This window comes from Nerophis lumbriciformis, linkage group LG29 (assembly GCF_033978685.3).
Source record: "Nerophis lumbriciformis linkage group LG29, RoL_Nlum_v2.1, whole genome shotgun sequence".
Classification (NCBI taxonomy): Eukaryota; Metazoa; Chordata; class Actinopteri; order Syngnathiformes; family Syngnathidae; genus Nerophis; species Nerophis lumbriciformis.
In genome coordinates this window covers 25,512,501-25,527,500 of record NC_084576.2, presented here as the reverse complement: position 1 = coordinate 25,527,500, position 15,000 = coordinate 25,512,501, and the positions used below count along the sequence as shown (strand labels likewise).

General features: G+C 39.7%; 1 protein-coding gene across 1 annotated transcript in view; it reads left to right on the top strand.

Annotated features, from left to right (window-relative positions):
- Window positions 1-15,000, top strand: part of met (MET proto-oncogene, receptor tyrosine kinase) — a 123,594-nt gene that overhangs the window by 69,615 nt on the left and 38,979 nt on the right. The window contains exons 6-10 of the mRNA XM_061924633.2: window positions 2,614-2,771; window positions 4,766-4,880; window positions 5,161-5,297; window positions 7,342-7,506; window positions 9,635-9,734. Of these exons, the coding sequence (XP_061780617.1) occupies window positions 2,614-2,771; window positions 4,766-4,880; window positions 5,161-5,297; window positions 7,342-7,506; window positions 9,635-9,734 (675 nt within the window). The remainder of the gene's footprint in view (window positions 1-2,613; window positions 2,772-4,765; window positions 4,881-5,160; window positions 5,298-7,341; window positions 7,507-9,634; window positions 9,735-15,000) is intronic.

Genomic DNA, 15,000 nt, shown 5'->3' with positions numbered 1-15,000 from the left:
TTGGAGATGTAGGAGGTGTTGGAGATGTTGGAGGTGTTGGAGATGTTGGAGGTGTTGGAGATGTTGGAGGTGTTGGAGATGTTGGAGATGTAGGAGGTGTTGGAGATGTTGGAGGTGTTGGAGATGTTGGAGGTGTTGGAGATGTAGGAGGTGTTGGAGATGTTGGAGATGTTTGAGGTGTTGGAGATGTTGGAGATGTTGGAGGTGTTGGAGATGTAGGAGGTGTTGTAGATGTTGGAGATGTAGGAGGTGTTGGAGGTGTTGGAGATGTTGGAGGTGTTGGAGATGTTGGAAATGTAGGAGGTGTTGGAGATGTGGGTGATGTTGGAGATGTGGGAGGTGTTGGAGATGTAGGAGGTGTTGGAGCACCGTGCCGTGATGCCATGTCCACTCCTAACCTGTCCAAGCTGCCATGACCCGCATGAGGAGTTCTGGTTCTGGATGTGTTTGGATGGTCCTGCATGAAAGTCCTGTTGTTGCTCTTGTGTGTCACACCGCCAAACTTCTGCTTTTCATCAAAGCTGACAAAACACAACATCATCTTCTCCTGCATCACACATACCTCAACACACTAGCAACAACAACTATTACACAATACATTGAAAGCAACAACAACCACACACTACATCGAGTAAAAATACGTTCTTGTTGTTCTGGTTCTTGTTGTTCTAGTTTTTGTTCTAATTGTTGTTGTTCTCTTTCGAATTGTTTTTGTTCTTTCTTTTGTTTTAATTGTTGTTTTTGTTCTGATTGTTGTTCTTGTATTGTTCTAATTATTGTTGCTATTTTATTTTTTTGTAATTATTGTTGTTCTTGTTCTAATTGTTGTTCTTTTTGTTTTTGTTCTAATTGTTGTTGTTCTTGTTGCAATTGTTGTTCTTGTTATAATTGTTATTCTTCTTGTTTTTGTTCTATTTGTTGTTGTTGTTGTTTTTGTTATAATTGTTGTTCTTCTTGTTGTTTTTGTTATCATTGTTGTTTTTGCTCTAATTGTTGTTGTTCTTTTTGTCTAATTGTTGTTGTTCTTGTTGTTGTTGTAATTGTTGTTTTTGGTGTACTTGTTGTGGGACGGCGTGGCGCAGTGGGAGAGTGGCCGTGCCCAACCCAAGGGTCCCTGGTTCAATCCCCACCTAGTACCAACCTCGTCATGTCCGTTGTGTCCTGAGCAAGACACTTCACCCTTGCTCCTGATGGGTGCTGGTTAGCGCCTTGCATGGCAGCTCCCTCCATCAGTGTGTGAATGTGTGTGTGAATGGGTAAATGTGGAAGTAGTGTCAAAGCGCTTTGAGTACCTTGAAGGTAGAAAAGCGCTATACAAGTACAACCCACCCATTTTTCTTGTTCTAATTACTGTTGTTCTTGTTTTTGTTGTAATAGTTTGTGTTCTTCTTTTTATTGTAATTGTTGCTGTTCTTGTTGTAATTGGTGTTTTTGTTCTAATTGTTGTTCTTGTTTTGTTCTAATTATTGTTGCTCTTGTTTTTGTTCTAATTGTTGTTGTTTTTGTTGTAATTGTTGTCCTTGTTCTAATTGTTGTTCTTCTTGTTTTTGTTGTAATTGTTGTTCTTCTTGTTGTAATTGTTGTTCTTGTTATAATTGTTGTTCTTCTTGTTTTTGTTCTATTTGTTGTTGTTGTTCTTGTTTTTGTTATAATTGTTGTTCTTCTTGTTGTTTTTGTTATAATTGTTGTTTTTGTTGTAATTGTTGTTTTTGTTCTAATTATTGTTGTTCTTTTTGTCTAATTGTTGTTGTTGTTGTTGTAATTGTTTTTTTTTGGTGTAATTGTTGTTGTTCTTGTTTTTGTTGTAATAGTTTTTGTTCTTCTTTTTGTTATAATTGTTGCTGTTCTTGTTGTAATTGGTGTTTTTGTTGTAATTGTTGTTCTTGTTTTTGTTGTAATTGTTGTTCTTTTTCTAATTGTTGTCGTTCTAATTGTTGTTTTTGTTTTTGTTTTAATTGTTGTTTTCTTGCCCTTATGTGGGCTCTGTACCGAGGATGTCGTTGTGGCTTGTGCAGCCCTTTGAGACACTTGTGATTTAGGGCTATGTAAATAAACATTGATTGATTGATTTTGCTCTAATTGTTGTTGTTGTTGTTCTAATTCTTGTTCTTGTTTTTGTTCTAATTGTGATTGTTCTTGTTCTAATTGTTGTTCTTGTTTTTGTTCTAATTGTTTTTGTTCTAATTGTTGTTGTTCTTGTTTTTCTTCTATTTGTTGTTGATTGTCCTTTTAGTTGTTTTTGTTCTTGTTTTTGTTATTTTTGTTGTTCTTTTTCTTTTTCTTGTTGTTCTTCTTCTTGTTATTCTGGTTTTAGTTCTTTTTCTTGTTGTTCTGGTTGTTGTTGTTGTTTTATACCTTTTATTTAACCGGTAAAAACTACCATTGAGATTAAGAACCTCTTTTTCAAGGGTTTCCTGGTCAAGAGGCTGCAAAGTCACACTTAAAATGACATCACATCACACACTGAGAAGACAGGATGGACATCCAGTAAAACAGTTCCAGAACACTTAGGCTGCTTCAAATTGTTGTTGTTTTTGTTGTTGTTGTTGTTGTTAACCAGACAGCAGAAGTCCAAGGTGTCTGACACACACTTTGTGTGTCTCTGTGTCTCAGGTGTCTCCATCCTCAGGGCCGATCCGAGGTTCCACGGTGGTGACCATCTGTGGGCACAACTTTGGCTTCGACAAGACTGAGAACTTCAAGGCGTCGCTGGTGAGCGTGGAGGTGGCTGGTGTCCCCTGCAAGCTGGCCAGACAGGACTATCTCAACAGGTGCTTGTGTGTGTGTGTGTGTGTGTGTGTGTGTGTGTGTGTGTGTGTGTGTGTGTGTGTGTGTGTGTGTGTGTGTATGTGTGTGTGTGTGTGTGTGTGTGTGTGTGTGTGTGTGTGTGTGTGTGTGTGTGTGTGTGTGTGTGTGTGGGAGAGACAAAGCGTCCTATAGGGGCCCTGGCAGCTTTAATGGAGCTTATTGTGTGTTGAAGAAAGAATGTTAAGAGCCACCCCCCAGACGTTGAGCACATGACTTTGCTAACTGAAAGATTGCTGGGAAAAATGTGCATCCTGACTTGTTGCTTGTTAGAAAGTCTTCTTCAAGACCCTCAGGCTCCAAAGTGGCTGCTGAGCATAGAAAGAAGAATAACTAAAAAAGTTAGGAAGTGCGTGCATTCCTTCAGGACAAGATGATTGGATTAGAACTCTCTCAGTGCTCTTTGTCTTCTGTCTCCTCAGGTGCTCGCAAAGACACTCTTACCTCCTCCGTCTGTTCGCCCGTCTGATTCCCCCATCTGTCCCCCCGTTTGGTCCCCCGTCTGTCTCCCACTCTGTACCCCCGTCTGTTCTCCCGTCTGTACCCCCGTCTGTTCCCGCCTCTGTTCGACCGTCTGTACCCCTGTCTGTTCCCCCCTCTGTTCCCCCCTCTGTACCCCCTCTATACCTGTTGCCCCGTCTGTTCCCCCATCCGGACCCTCCTCTGTACCACCGTCTGTACCCCCCGTCTGTTTCCCACTCTGTTCCCCCGTCTGTACCCCCTCTGCACCCCCGTCTGTCTTTCGGTCTGCTCCCCCATGTGTACTCCCGTCTGCCCCCCCATCTGTTCCCCTGTCTGTTCCCTCCTCTGTTCCCCCGTCTGTACCCCCGTCTGGTCCCCTGTCTGTACCCCCGTCTGTTCCCTCTTCTGTTTCCCCGTCTGTTCCCCTGTCTGTACCCCCGTCTGTACCCTCCTCTGTAACCCCGTCTATGCCCCGTCTGTACCCCCGCCTGGGCCCCGTCTGTACCCCCGTCTGTTCCCCCTCTGTACCCCCGTCTGTGCCCCTGTCTGTTCCCTCCTCTGTACCGCCGTCTGTACCCCCGTCTGTTCCCCCATGTGTTCCCCCGTCTGTACCCCCGTCTGTTCCCCCATGTGTACCCCCGTCTGTCCCTCGTCTATACCCCCGTCTGCACCCTCCTCTGTACCTCCGCCTGTTACCCCGTCTGTACCCCCTTCTGTTCCCCTGTCTGTACCCCCATCTGTCCCTCGTCTGTACCCCCGTCTGCACCCTCCTCTGTACCTCTGTCTGTTCCCCCTCTGTACCCTCCGTCTGTAACCTCCTCTGTACCTCCGTCTGTACCCCCGTCTGTACCCTCCTCTGTTACCCCGTCTGTTCCCCTGTCCAGACCCTCCTCTGTATCACCGTCTGTATCCCCCGTCTGTTTCCTCCTCTGTACCCCCGTCTGTTCCGTCTGTTACCTCCTCTGTACCCCTGTCTGTTCCGCCGTCTGTACCCTTCTCTGTTCCCTCCTTTGTTCCCCTGTCTGGACCCTCCTCTGTACCTCCGTCTGTACCTCCGTCCGTACCCTCTGTTCCCTCCTCTGTCCCCCTGTCTGTTACCCCTCTGGACCCTCTTCTGTACCACTGTCTGTACTCCCGTCTGTACCCCCGTCTGGTGTTCCCTCCTCTGCTCCCCCGTCTGTTCCCTCCTATGTTCCCTCCTCTGTACCCCTGTCTGCACCCCCGTCTGCACCCTCCTCTGTACCCCCATCTGAGTCCCCATCTGAACCTCCGTCTGTACCCCCGTCTGCACCCTCCTCTGTTCCCACTCTGTACCCCCGTCTGTTCCCCTTCTGTACCCCTGTCTGGACCCCCGTCTGTTCCCTCTTCTGTACCTTCGTCTGTTCCCCCTCTGTACCCCCGTCTACTCCTCTGTACCCCCGTCTGAACCCCTGTCTGTATCCCCGTCTGCACCCTCCTCTGTCCCGCCGTCTTCAACGCATGTCTTCTGTGTCTTTAGGTGGTCTGAGATCCAGTGTTCCCCCGTCTTTAACGCCAACTTCACCTCAGCATCACACACCGTTAAGGTCACCAGTGGCCACGAGGTTGCACACTTGGAAGGATTCACATTTGTGGTAAGACCTTACCTGTATCCTTTTCCTGGAAAAATATATTTACCTGGAAAAGTAGCTTTACCTGGAAAAGTATTTTTACCTAGAAAACTATTTACTCGAAAAAGTATATTTACCTGGAAGTAACTTGTATCCACATGTAATCTATACGTGCAAGTAACTTCCATCGAGAAGGAAACAGAAGTAACTTTCAGCAGAAAATCAAAGAAAGTAACCCAGAAGTAATCTGCAGCAGGAAGTAATCAGTGATCCACTTGATGTGTCATGTGACCTGTGAATCCAGGACCCTGTGATCCACAAGATCTTCCCGACGTTTGGACCCAAGTCTGGAGGAAGCATGCTGACCATCACAGGAAACTTCTTGGACTCTGGAAACAAACAGGAAGTGACTGTGGGCAAGTCCACCTGTAAAATACAAAGGTAAATTGTACTACTACTTGGTATACACACACATGTACTCGTAGCACATACTACTCTGTATACATCCAGTTAGAAGTATTGTTCCACACATGTGTACAAGATACTACTATTATGTATATATGTAGTAGATACTACTACAACTACTTTGTATACATCCTATTAGAAGTACTGTTCCAACCATGTGTACATGATAATACTACTACTATGTATATATGTAGTAGATACTACTACTACTCTTTATACATCCTATTAGAAGTACTGTTCCAACCATCTGTTCATGATACTACTACTACTATGTATATATGCAGTAGATACTATTACAACTACTCTGTATAAATCATTCTAGTAGTACTGTTCCAAACATGTGTACATGATACTACTACTATGTATTCATGCAGTAGATACTACTACGACTACACTGTATGCATCCTGTGGATGCAAACACATGTGTACATACTACTACTACTACTACTACGACTCTGTCTACATTTTATTAGTAGTACTGTTCCAAAAGTGTGTAGATACTACTACTACTACTCTGTATACATCCTACTAGTAGTACTGTTCCAACCATGTGTAGATAATACTACCACTACTCTATATACATCCTACTAGTAGTACTATTCCAAACATGTGTAGATACTACTACTATTACTCTGTACACATCCTACTAGTAGTACTGTTCCAACCATGTGTAGATAATACTACTATTACTCTGTATACATCCTATTAGTAGTACTGTTTCAACCATGTGTACATACTACTACTCTGTATACATCCTATTAGTATTACTGTTCCAAACATGTGTAGATACTACTACTACTACTCTGTATACATCCTACTAATAGTACTGTTCCAACCATGTGTAGATAATACTACCACTACTCTATATACATCCTACTAGTAGTACTATTCCAAACATGTGTAGATACTACTACTATTACGCTGTACACATCCTACTAGTAGTACTGTTCCAACCATGTGTAGATAATACTACTACTACTCTGTATACATCCTATTAGTAGTACTGTTTCAACCATGTGTACATACTACTACTCTGTATACATCCTACTAGCAGTACTGTTCCAAACATGTGTAGATACTACTACTACTACTCTGTATAATCCTACTAATAGTACTGTTCCAACCATGTGTAGATAATACTACCACTACTCTATATACATCCTACTAGTAGTACTATTCCAAACATGTGTAGATACTACTACTATTACTCTGTACACATCCTACTAGTAGTACTGTTCTAACCATGTGTAGATAATACTACTACTACTCTGTATAACTCCTATTAGTAGTACTGTTTCAACCATGTGTACATACTACTACTCTGTATACATCCTACTAGTAGTACTGTTCCAAACATGTGTAGATACTACTACTACTACTCTGTATACATCCTACTAGTAGTACTGTTCCAACCATGTGTAGATAATACTACCACTACTCTATATACATCCTACTAGTAGTACTATTCCAAACATGTGTAGATACTACTACTATTACGCTGTACACATCCTACTAGTAGTACTGTTCCAACCATGTGTAGATAATACTACTACTACTCTGTATACATCCTATTAGTAGTACTGTTTCAACCATGTGTACATACTACTACTCTGTATACATCCTACTAGTAGTACTATTCCAAACATGTGTACATGATACTACTACTACCACTCTGTTTATATCCTACTAGTAGTAATGTTCCAAGTATGTGTACATACTACTACTACTCAACTACTCTGTGTAAATTCTCCTAGTAGTAATGTCCCAACCATGTGTAGATACTACTACTACTACCTGTGTACATCCTACTAAAAGTACTGTTCCAACCATGTGTACATACTACTACTACTACTCCTCTATATACATCCTACTAGTAGTACTGTTCCAAGCATTTGTAAATACTACTACTACTCTGTATACATTTTACTAGTAGTACTATTGTAACCACGTGTACATAATACTACTACTAGAGTACTACAAAGTAGGAGGTGTCAATCACATTGTCCGCCTGTCCATCAAGCTTGTCGTCCAGCATGTTGACGTGTAAGACGCCCCCCCACGCCGTGCCCTCCCAGCAGCCGGTCCAGCTGACCGTGGACTCTGTGGAGCGCCTTGCCCCCCTGCTGTTCACCTACGAGCAGGACCCCATCATCAACAGCATCAGACCTTCACGCTCCTTCATCAGGTGACACACACCTCTACTTCCTGTTAGCTCCACCATGAGGACTGATATCAGCAAGTAGCTCACTGATACATGTAGTTACAGAGTTAGGTATTAGCATACATTGTTAGCATGTTGTATTACATTTAAACATACTTTGTCTGCACAAAGCTATATAACTAATAATAAATAACGCCATTGTTGGCTATAATGATACGTTAGCATGTAGCATCATCTTGACCACTGATATTAGCAAATAGCTCACTGATACATGTAGTTACAGAGTTAGGCATTAGCATACCTTGTTAGCATTTTGTATTACATTTAAACATATCTTTGTCTGCACAGCGCTACATAAATTTTAATCAGTAGTTATGATACGTTAGCATGTAGCATCATTTTTGACCACTGATATTAGCAAGTAACGCATTAGCACAAGGAGTTAGACATTGTTTGTTAGCATTTTGTATTACATTTAAACATATTTTTGTCTGCACAGCACTATATAACTAATAATAAATAATGCCATTGATGGCTATAATCATACGTTAGCATGTAGCATCATCTTGACCACTGATATTAGCAAGAAGCTCACTGATACATGTAATTACAGAGTTAGGCATTAGCATTCATTGTTATCAACATATCTTTGTCTGCACAGCGCTACATAAATTTTAATCAAGAGTTATGATACGTTAGCATGTAGCATCATTTTTGACCACTGATATTAGCAAGTAACGCATTAGCACAAGAAGTTAGACATTGTTTGTTAGCATTTTGTATTACATTTAAACATATTTTTGTCTGCACAGCGCTATTTAACTAATAATAAATAACGCCATTGATGGCTATAATCATACGTTAGCATGTAGCATCATCTTGACCACTGATATTAGCAAGTAGCTCACTGATACATGTAATTACAGAGTTAGGCATTAGCATTCATTGTTATCATTTTGTAATATGTTTAAACATATTTTTGTCTGCACGGTGCTACATACATTTTAATCAATAGTTATGATACGTTAGCATGTAACATCATTTTTGACCACTGATATTAGCAAGTAACACATTAGACATTGTTTGTTAGCATTTTTGTGTTACATTTAAACAAATTTTGTCTGCACAGCGCTATATGCCTAATAATGAAGAACGCCATTGATGGCTATAATGATACGTTAGCATGTAGCATCATCTTGACAACTGATATTAGCAAGTAGCTCACTGGGACATGTAGTTACAGAGTTAGGCGTTAGCATACATTGTTAGCATTTTGTAATTCATTTAAACATATTTTGTCTGCACAGCTCTATATAACTATTAATAAATAACGACATTGATGGCTATATTGATATGTTAGCATGTAGCGTCATCTTGACCACTGATATCAGCAAGTAGCTCAATGATACATGTAATTACAGAGTTATGCATTAGCATGTATTGTTAGCATGTTGTATTACATTTAAACATACTTTGTCTGCACAAAGCTATACAACTAATAATAAATAACGCCATTGATGGCTATAATGATACGTTAGCATGTAGCATCATCTTGACCACTGATATTAGCAAGTAGCTCACTGATACATGTAATTACAGAGTTAGGCTTTAGCATACATAGTTTGTGAGCATTTTGTATTACATTTAAAGATATTTTTATCCGCACAGCGCTTCATAACTATTAATAAATAACGCCATTGACGGCTATAATGATACGTTAGCAAGTAGCATTTTTGCTTCACTGGACTACATGAATATGTTTCTTCTTCTAGAATCTTACTATTTCGAAATAAAACGTGACTAACTCGTGATATTTGTCAATACGGAAGCTAAAGTGACAACATGGCTGACAGCTGGAGATAGTTTAATGTGGTGGTCAACCATGAATTGATTAACGTGGACCCCGACTTAAACAAGTTGAAAAACTTATTGGGGTGTTATTATTTAGTGATCATTTGTACGGAATATGTACTGTACTGTGCAATCTACTAATATAAGTTTCAATCAATCAATCAATCAAAAAGAACATCAGTAATGATTGAAAGCGTCAAACTTCCAGCCAGGAGTTAACAGGTGGGCGTGGTCAAGAGGCTAAAATGCTAACATTAGCTCCGTGTTTAGCGCTGACTGACGCTGATGTCCTGTGTCACAGCGGCGGCTGCACGCTGTCGGCTCACGGCTTCTTCCTGCAGTCGGGCCTGCAGCCTCAGATGGTGGTCACCACGGGCCAGGATGCCGTGGTCTTCCACGTGGTGAGTCCACACTTCCTATTGATTTTGACTCCCGCTGTGTGACGTGTGCTTGAGGTACAGAAACATCCTTTTATTCGGTAGTATTCTTTCTTCTACTCATGACCGAGGCCTAAAAGCAAGAACACTACTGATTTTAAGCCAAGACGTTGAGGGCCACAGTTGAAGTGCAACTTTCAAAACAAAGCAAGAAGCCGCCTTATTTTGAAAGTTACTGGGACAGGTTGTTTTCCCAGATAAGTGTTTGGTCCTTAATGGTGCCCTCTTGCAACCTTGTTCCGCGTCAAAGTAAGAATCTTATTGATTTTGAGCCGTCCCAAGTAGTATGCCTGAGGGGCTGAGTTCAAAGGTAATCTCTTTAGCTGCCAACCAACTGATGACTGAAGTGACGACTGTAGGCCATAGCGAGAACCCCGTTGATTTTGCACATTTAAAAAAACACTATTTAAAAACATAAAAAAATGGTAATAATAAAAAATTAATAAATGACTTATTTTTAACACTTTAATACGGAGCCCCTAAAGCAGTGGTTCTCAAACTTTTTTTGTCATCCCCCACTTTGGACAAGGGCGAGTTTTCAAGCCCCACCTGCCCCCATCGCCCCAACAGAACGCTAACGCCAAGCTTAACATTTTCAAATTTATTGAACATCAAGTAACATCAAGTTATATACATTCAAACTCAATAACATAAAATAACATCAAGTTCAATAATAAATAAAATAACTGTGCAGCTGTGGTATAACTTGCCCATCCATCCATTTTCTACCGCTTATTCCCTTTGTGGTCGCGGGGGGCGCTGGAGCCTATCTCAGGTACAATCGGGCGGAAGGCGGGGCACACCCTGGACAAGTCGCCACCTCATCGCAGGGCCAACACAGATAGACAGACAACATTCACACTCACATCCACACACTAGGGCCAATTTAGTGTTGCCAATCAACCTATCCCCAGGTGCATGTCTTTGGAGGTGGGAGGAAGCCGGAGTACCCGGAGGGAACCCACGCAGTCACGGGGAGAACATACAAACTCCACGCAGAAAGATCCCGAGCCCGGGATTGAACCCAAGACTACTCAGGACCTTCGTATTGTGAGGCAGATGCACTAACCCCTCTTCCACCGTGCTGCCTGGTATAACTTGCATCAAGTTCAATAATAAATAAAATAACTTGCATCAAGTTCAATAATAAATAAAACAAAAGTGTTATAACTTGCATCAAGTTCAATAATAAATAAAAAAAAGTGTTATAACTTGCATCAAGTTCAATAATAAATCAAAAAAGTGTTATAACTTGCATCAAGTTCAATAATAAATCAAATAAAAGTGTTATAACTTGCATCAAGTTCAATAATAAATCATATAACTTGCATCAAGTTCAAAATAAATAAAATAAAAGTGCCACTTTGCAATCTTTGCAAAAAAAAGGAGGAGCTATGCATTTGGGAAGACAGGGCAAGTGACAGCACTTTGCCCCGGGAGAGCCACCTTGCTTCACTGTGAAACACATACTTGCCAACCCTCCCGGATTTTCCGGTAGACTCCCGAAATTCAGCGCTTCTCTCGAAAACCTCCCGGGACATATTTTCTCCCGAAAATCTCCCGAAATTCAGGCGTACCTGAGTGACGTGTCGACAGCATGTTTTCACGTCCGCTTTCCCACAATATAAACAGCGTGCCTGCCCAATCACGTTATAACTGTAGAATGATCGAGGGCGAGTTCTTGGTTTCTTATGTGGGTTTATTGTTAGGCAGTTTCATTAACGTCCTCCCAGCGCGGCAACAACACACAACAACAGCAGTCACGTTTTCGTCTACCGTAAAGCAGTTCGTCTGCCGTAAACAGCAATGTTGTGACACTCTTAAACAGGGCAATACTGCCATCTAATGTACATGCATATGTGACATTAACATCTAGGGCTTTTAGAGAGTGCAGTGCACAACTGCGCACACAACAAGGAGACGAAGCAGAATTCATCATCAGAGAGGGTGTTCAGCATGGTTAGAAAAATAATCAAATCAAATCAAATCAACTTTATTTATAAAGCACATTTAAAATTTACCACAGGGGTAGCCAAAGTGCTGTACAATGAGCAGGTTAAAAGATAAAACGAGTACCGAGCAAACACAACACAACACAAACAGAACACGATAAAAAATAAATAATTAAAATAGAATTAATAAAAACATAAAAACAGGATCACAGCAGGTGTATTATGGGGCGCCATTGCAGGATGGATATCACTCAGTGTTAAAAGCCATGGAATAAAAGTATGTTTTTAAGAGAGATTTAAAAACAGGAAGAGAGGAGGCTTGTCTAACACTTAGGGGTAGGTCGTTCCAGAGCTTGGGAGCAGCAACGGCGAAAGCTCTGTCACCTCTAAGCTTCAGCCTTGTGTCAGGGACCGTCAACAGCAGCTGATCGGCTGATCTTAAGGATCGGGTGGTGCAGAAGGCTGAAGGAGGTCGGAGAGATAGGTTGGCGCGAGGTTGTTTAGACATTTAAAAACAAATAAAAGGAGTTTAAAATGTATTCGGTAACGCACAGGGAGCCAGTGAAGGGACGCTAAATGACAGAGAATAGAACAAGGATGGACAATTCAACCCTTAACTCAACAATGAGTAGATGAGTGTTATGTGTGTGTATATGTGTAAATAAATGAACACTGAAATTCAAGTATTTCTCTTATTTATATATATATATATATATATATATATATATATATATATATATATATATATATATATATATATATATATATATATATATATATATAGCTAGAATTCACTGAAAGTCAAGTATTTCTTTTATATATATATATATATATATATATATATATATATATATATATATATATATATATGTGTGTGTGTGTGAAATACTTGACTTGGTGAATTCTAGCTGTAAATATACTCCTCCCCTCTTAACCACGCCCCCACCCCCAACCGCGCCCCCCACCCCCACCTCCCGAAATTGGAGGTCTCAAGGTTGGCAAGTATGGTGAAACAGCACGGCTGTATGATCAGCTCCCATTTCCTCACACAGTGCAGAGAATAGTCGCGCTTTCAGTGGTCGTGTTTTGATCAAATTTACCGCGCTCACATCTGTTAAAACCTCATTGAGTTCGGGGCTGAGCTGCCTTGACGCGAGTGCTTCCCAGTGAATGACACAGTGTGTCAAATGCGCATTTGGCGCAACCCTCTTTATTAGAGCCTGCAGCTTGTTTCTTGACCCTGCCATGGTCATTGCGCCATCAGAGCAAAAGCCCACACAGTTTTCCCATTTAAGGTCGTTTTCTTTGAGGAAACTGTCCATTATCTTGAACAGCTCATCAGCAGAGGCTCTATTTTTGATGTATTTGCAAAACAGCAAATCCTCGCACAGTGACTCGCGATTCACAAAGCGGACGTATGCGATGAACAGGCAGTCTTTATTGCTGTCAGTAGCTTCGTCCACTTGTAAAGCAAAACGACTTTATTTTCATTTGTCTCCGAGTTGTTCCTCAAGATCACTTGCAATGTCGCATATACGTCTCGCAACTGTGTCGTTTGACAGTGGGACAGCTTTTCATTTTGCTGCGCTTGTCTCGTCAAGTTTGTTCCGCTTAGCCCCGCCCCCATTAGTTACTGTTGCTATGTCTGTCAAACTTTTGCTCCTACCTAGAAATGTAAAGCCTACAGGAAAAATAAGTAATTTACATTTATTTATAAAGCGGATTTCACAGACAGAATCACAAAGTGATTTACAGTGTGTATAGAAAATGAAAGCATAGTAAAAAAAAAAAAATCTAAAAAAAAAAAAAAAAAAAAAATTAAAGTGAAATTCCCTCCCGTTCCTCGCGCCCCACCTGTCATGTCTCTATTCCCCACCAGTGGGGCGCGCCCCACACTTTGAGAAACGCTGCCCTAAAGGGACATGTTTTTTTTTTCTTTTTTTATAATTTTTTATTTTATTTTATTATTTTTTTTAGACATGTATCTCGTGCGCACGAGAAACTTTTTATAAAGTTATAAAAAAATATATATATATTTTTTATAATTATTATTTTTTTTTTAGACATGTATCTCGTGCGCACGAGAAACTTTTTATAAAGTTATAAAAAATATACATATATTTTTTATAATTATTATTTTTTTTTTTTTTAGACATGCATCTTGTGCGCACAAGAAAGTTTCTCGTGCGCACGAGATACAGTACATGTCTAAAAAAAAATTTTTTTTTAATTATACAATTTTTTAAACTTTTTTTTATAACTTTATAAAAAGTTTCTCGTGCACACAAGATACATGTCTAAAAAAAAATAAAAAATAAAAAAATATTATAAAAAAAAATAAATCCCCCCATGTCCCTTCAGGGGCTCCGTACTTTAATGACCTTTAACTTGATTTTGGATTTATGATTTCATTGTTAAAAAAAACTAAACAATTATCAATGTTTTTATGAATTATTTATCTATTTAAGGTTTTAATATATTAATAAATAACTTATTTTTAACACGTTGATCACTGAGACCCTTTTGGGTCCCCGAGACTTTTAATCCGATTTTAATCCGATTTTTTTTTTAACTGTGATTGTTAAAAAACAAAAACAAAATTTAATAATCAATGTTGTTATAAATTATTGACCTATCACTTGTGATTTAGGGCTATATAAATAAACATTGATTGATTGATTGATATTTAAGGTTTTAATTGTTTCACATCATATATAATTTGAAATATTTTTGAGGGTGAAAATATCGCATCTTTGGTGTTTTTCTGCCATAAAAAACAGGGTTTTCTTTGATGAAAAACGAATAAAACATTGAAAAAAATGTCAACTTTATGGCAACAGATAGATCTGAAGTTGATTAATAGATATTTAGCACTGAAAGTAAAACAACATGAATAAGTAACTTATTTTTAACACGTTGATGACTGAGACCCTTTTGGGTCCCCGGGGACATTTAATCAGATTTTTTGGTAACTGTCATAATTTAAAAAAATAAAAAATTATGTTATGAATTATTGACCTATTTAAGGTGTTAATAGCTTCACATCAAATATTCCAATTTGAAATATTTTTGAGGGTGAAAATATCGCATCTTTTGTGTTTTTCTGCCATAAAAAACAGGGTTTTCTTTGACGAAAAAGGAGTGAAACATTAAAAAAAAATTCAACTTTATGGCAACAGCTAGATCTGAAGTTGATTAATAGATATTTAGCACTGAAAGTAAAAAAAATATTAATAAATGACTTATTTTTAACACATTGATGACTGAGACCATTTTGG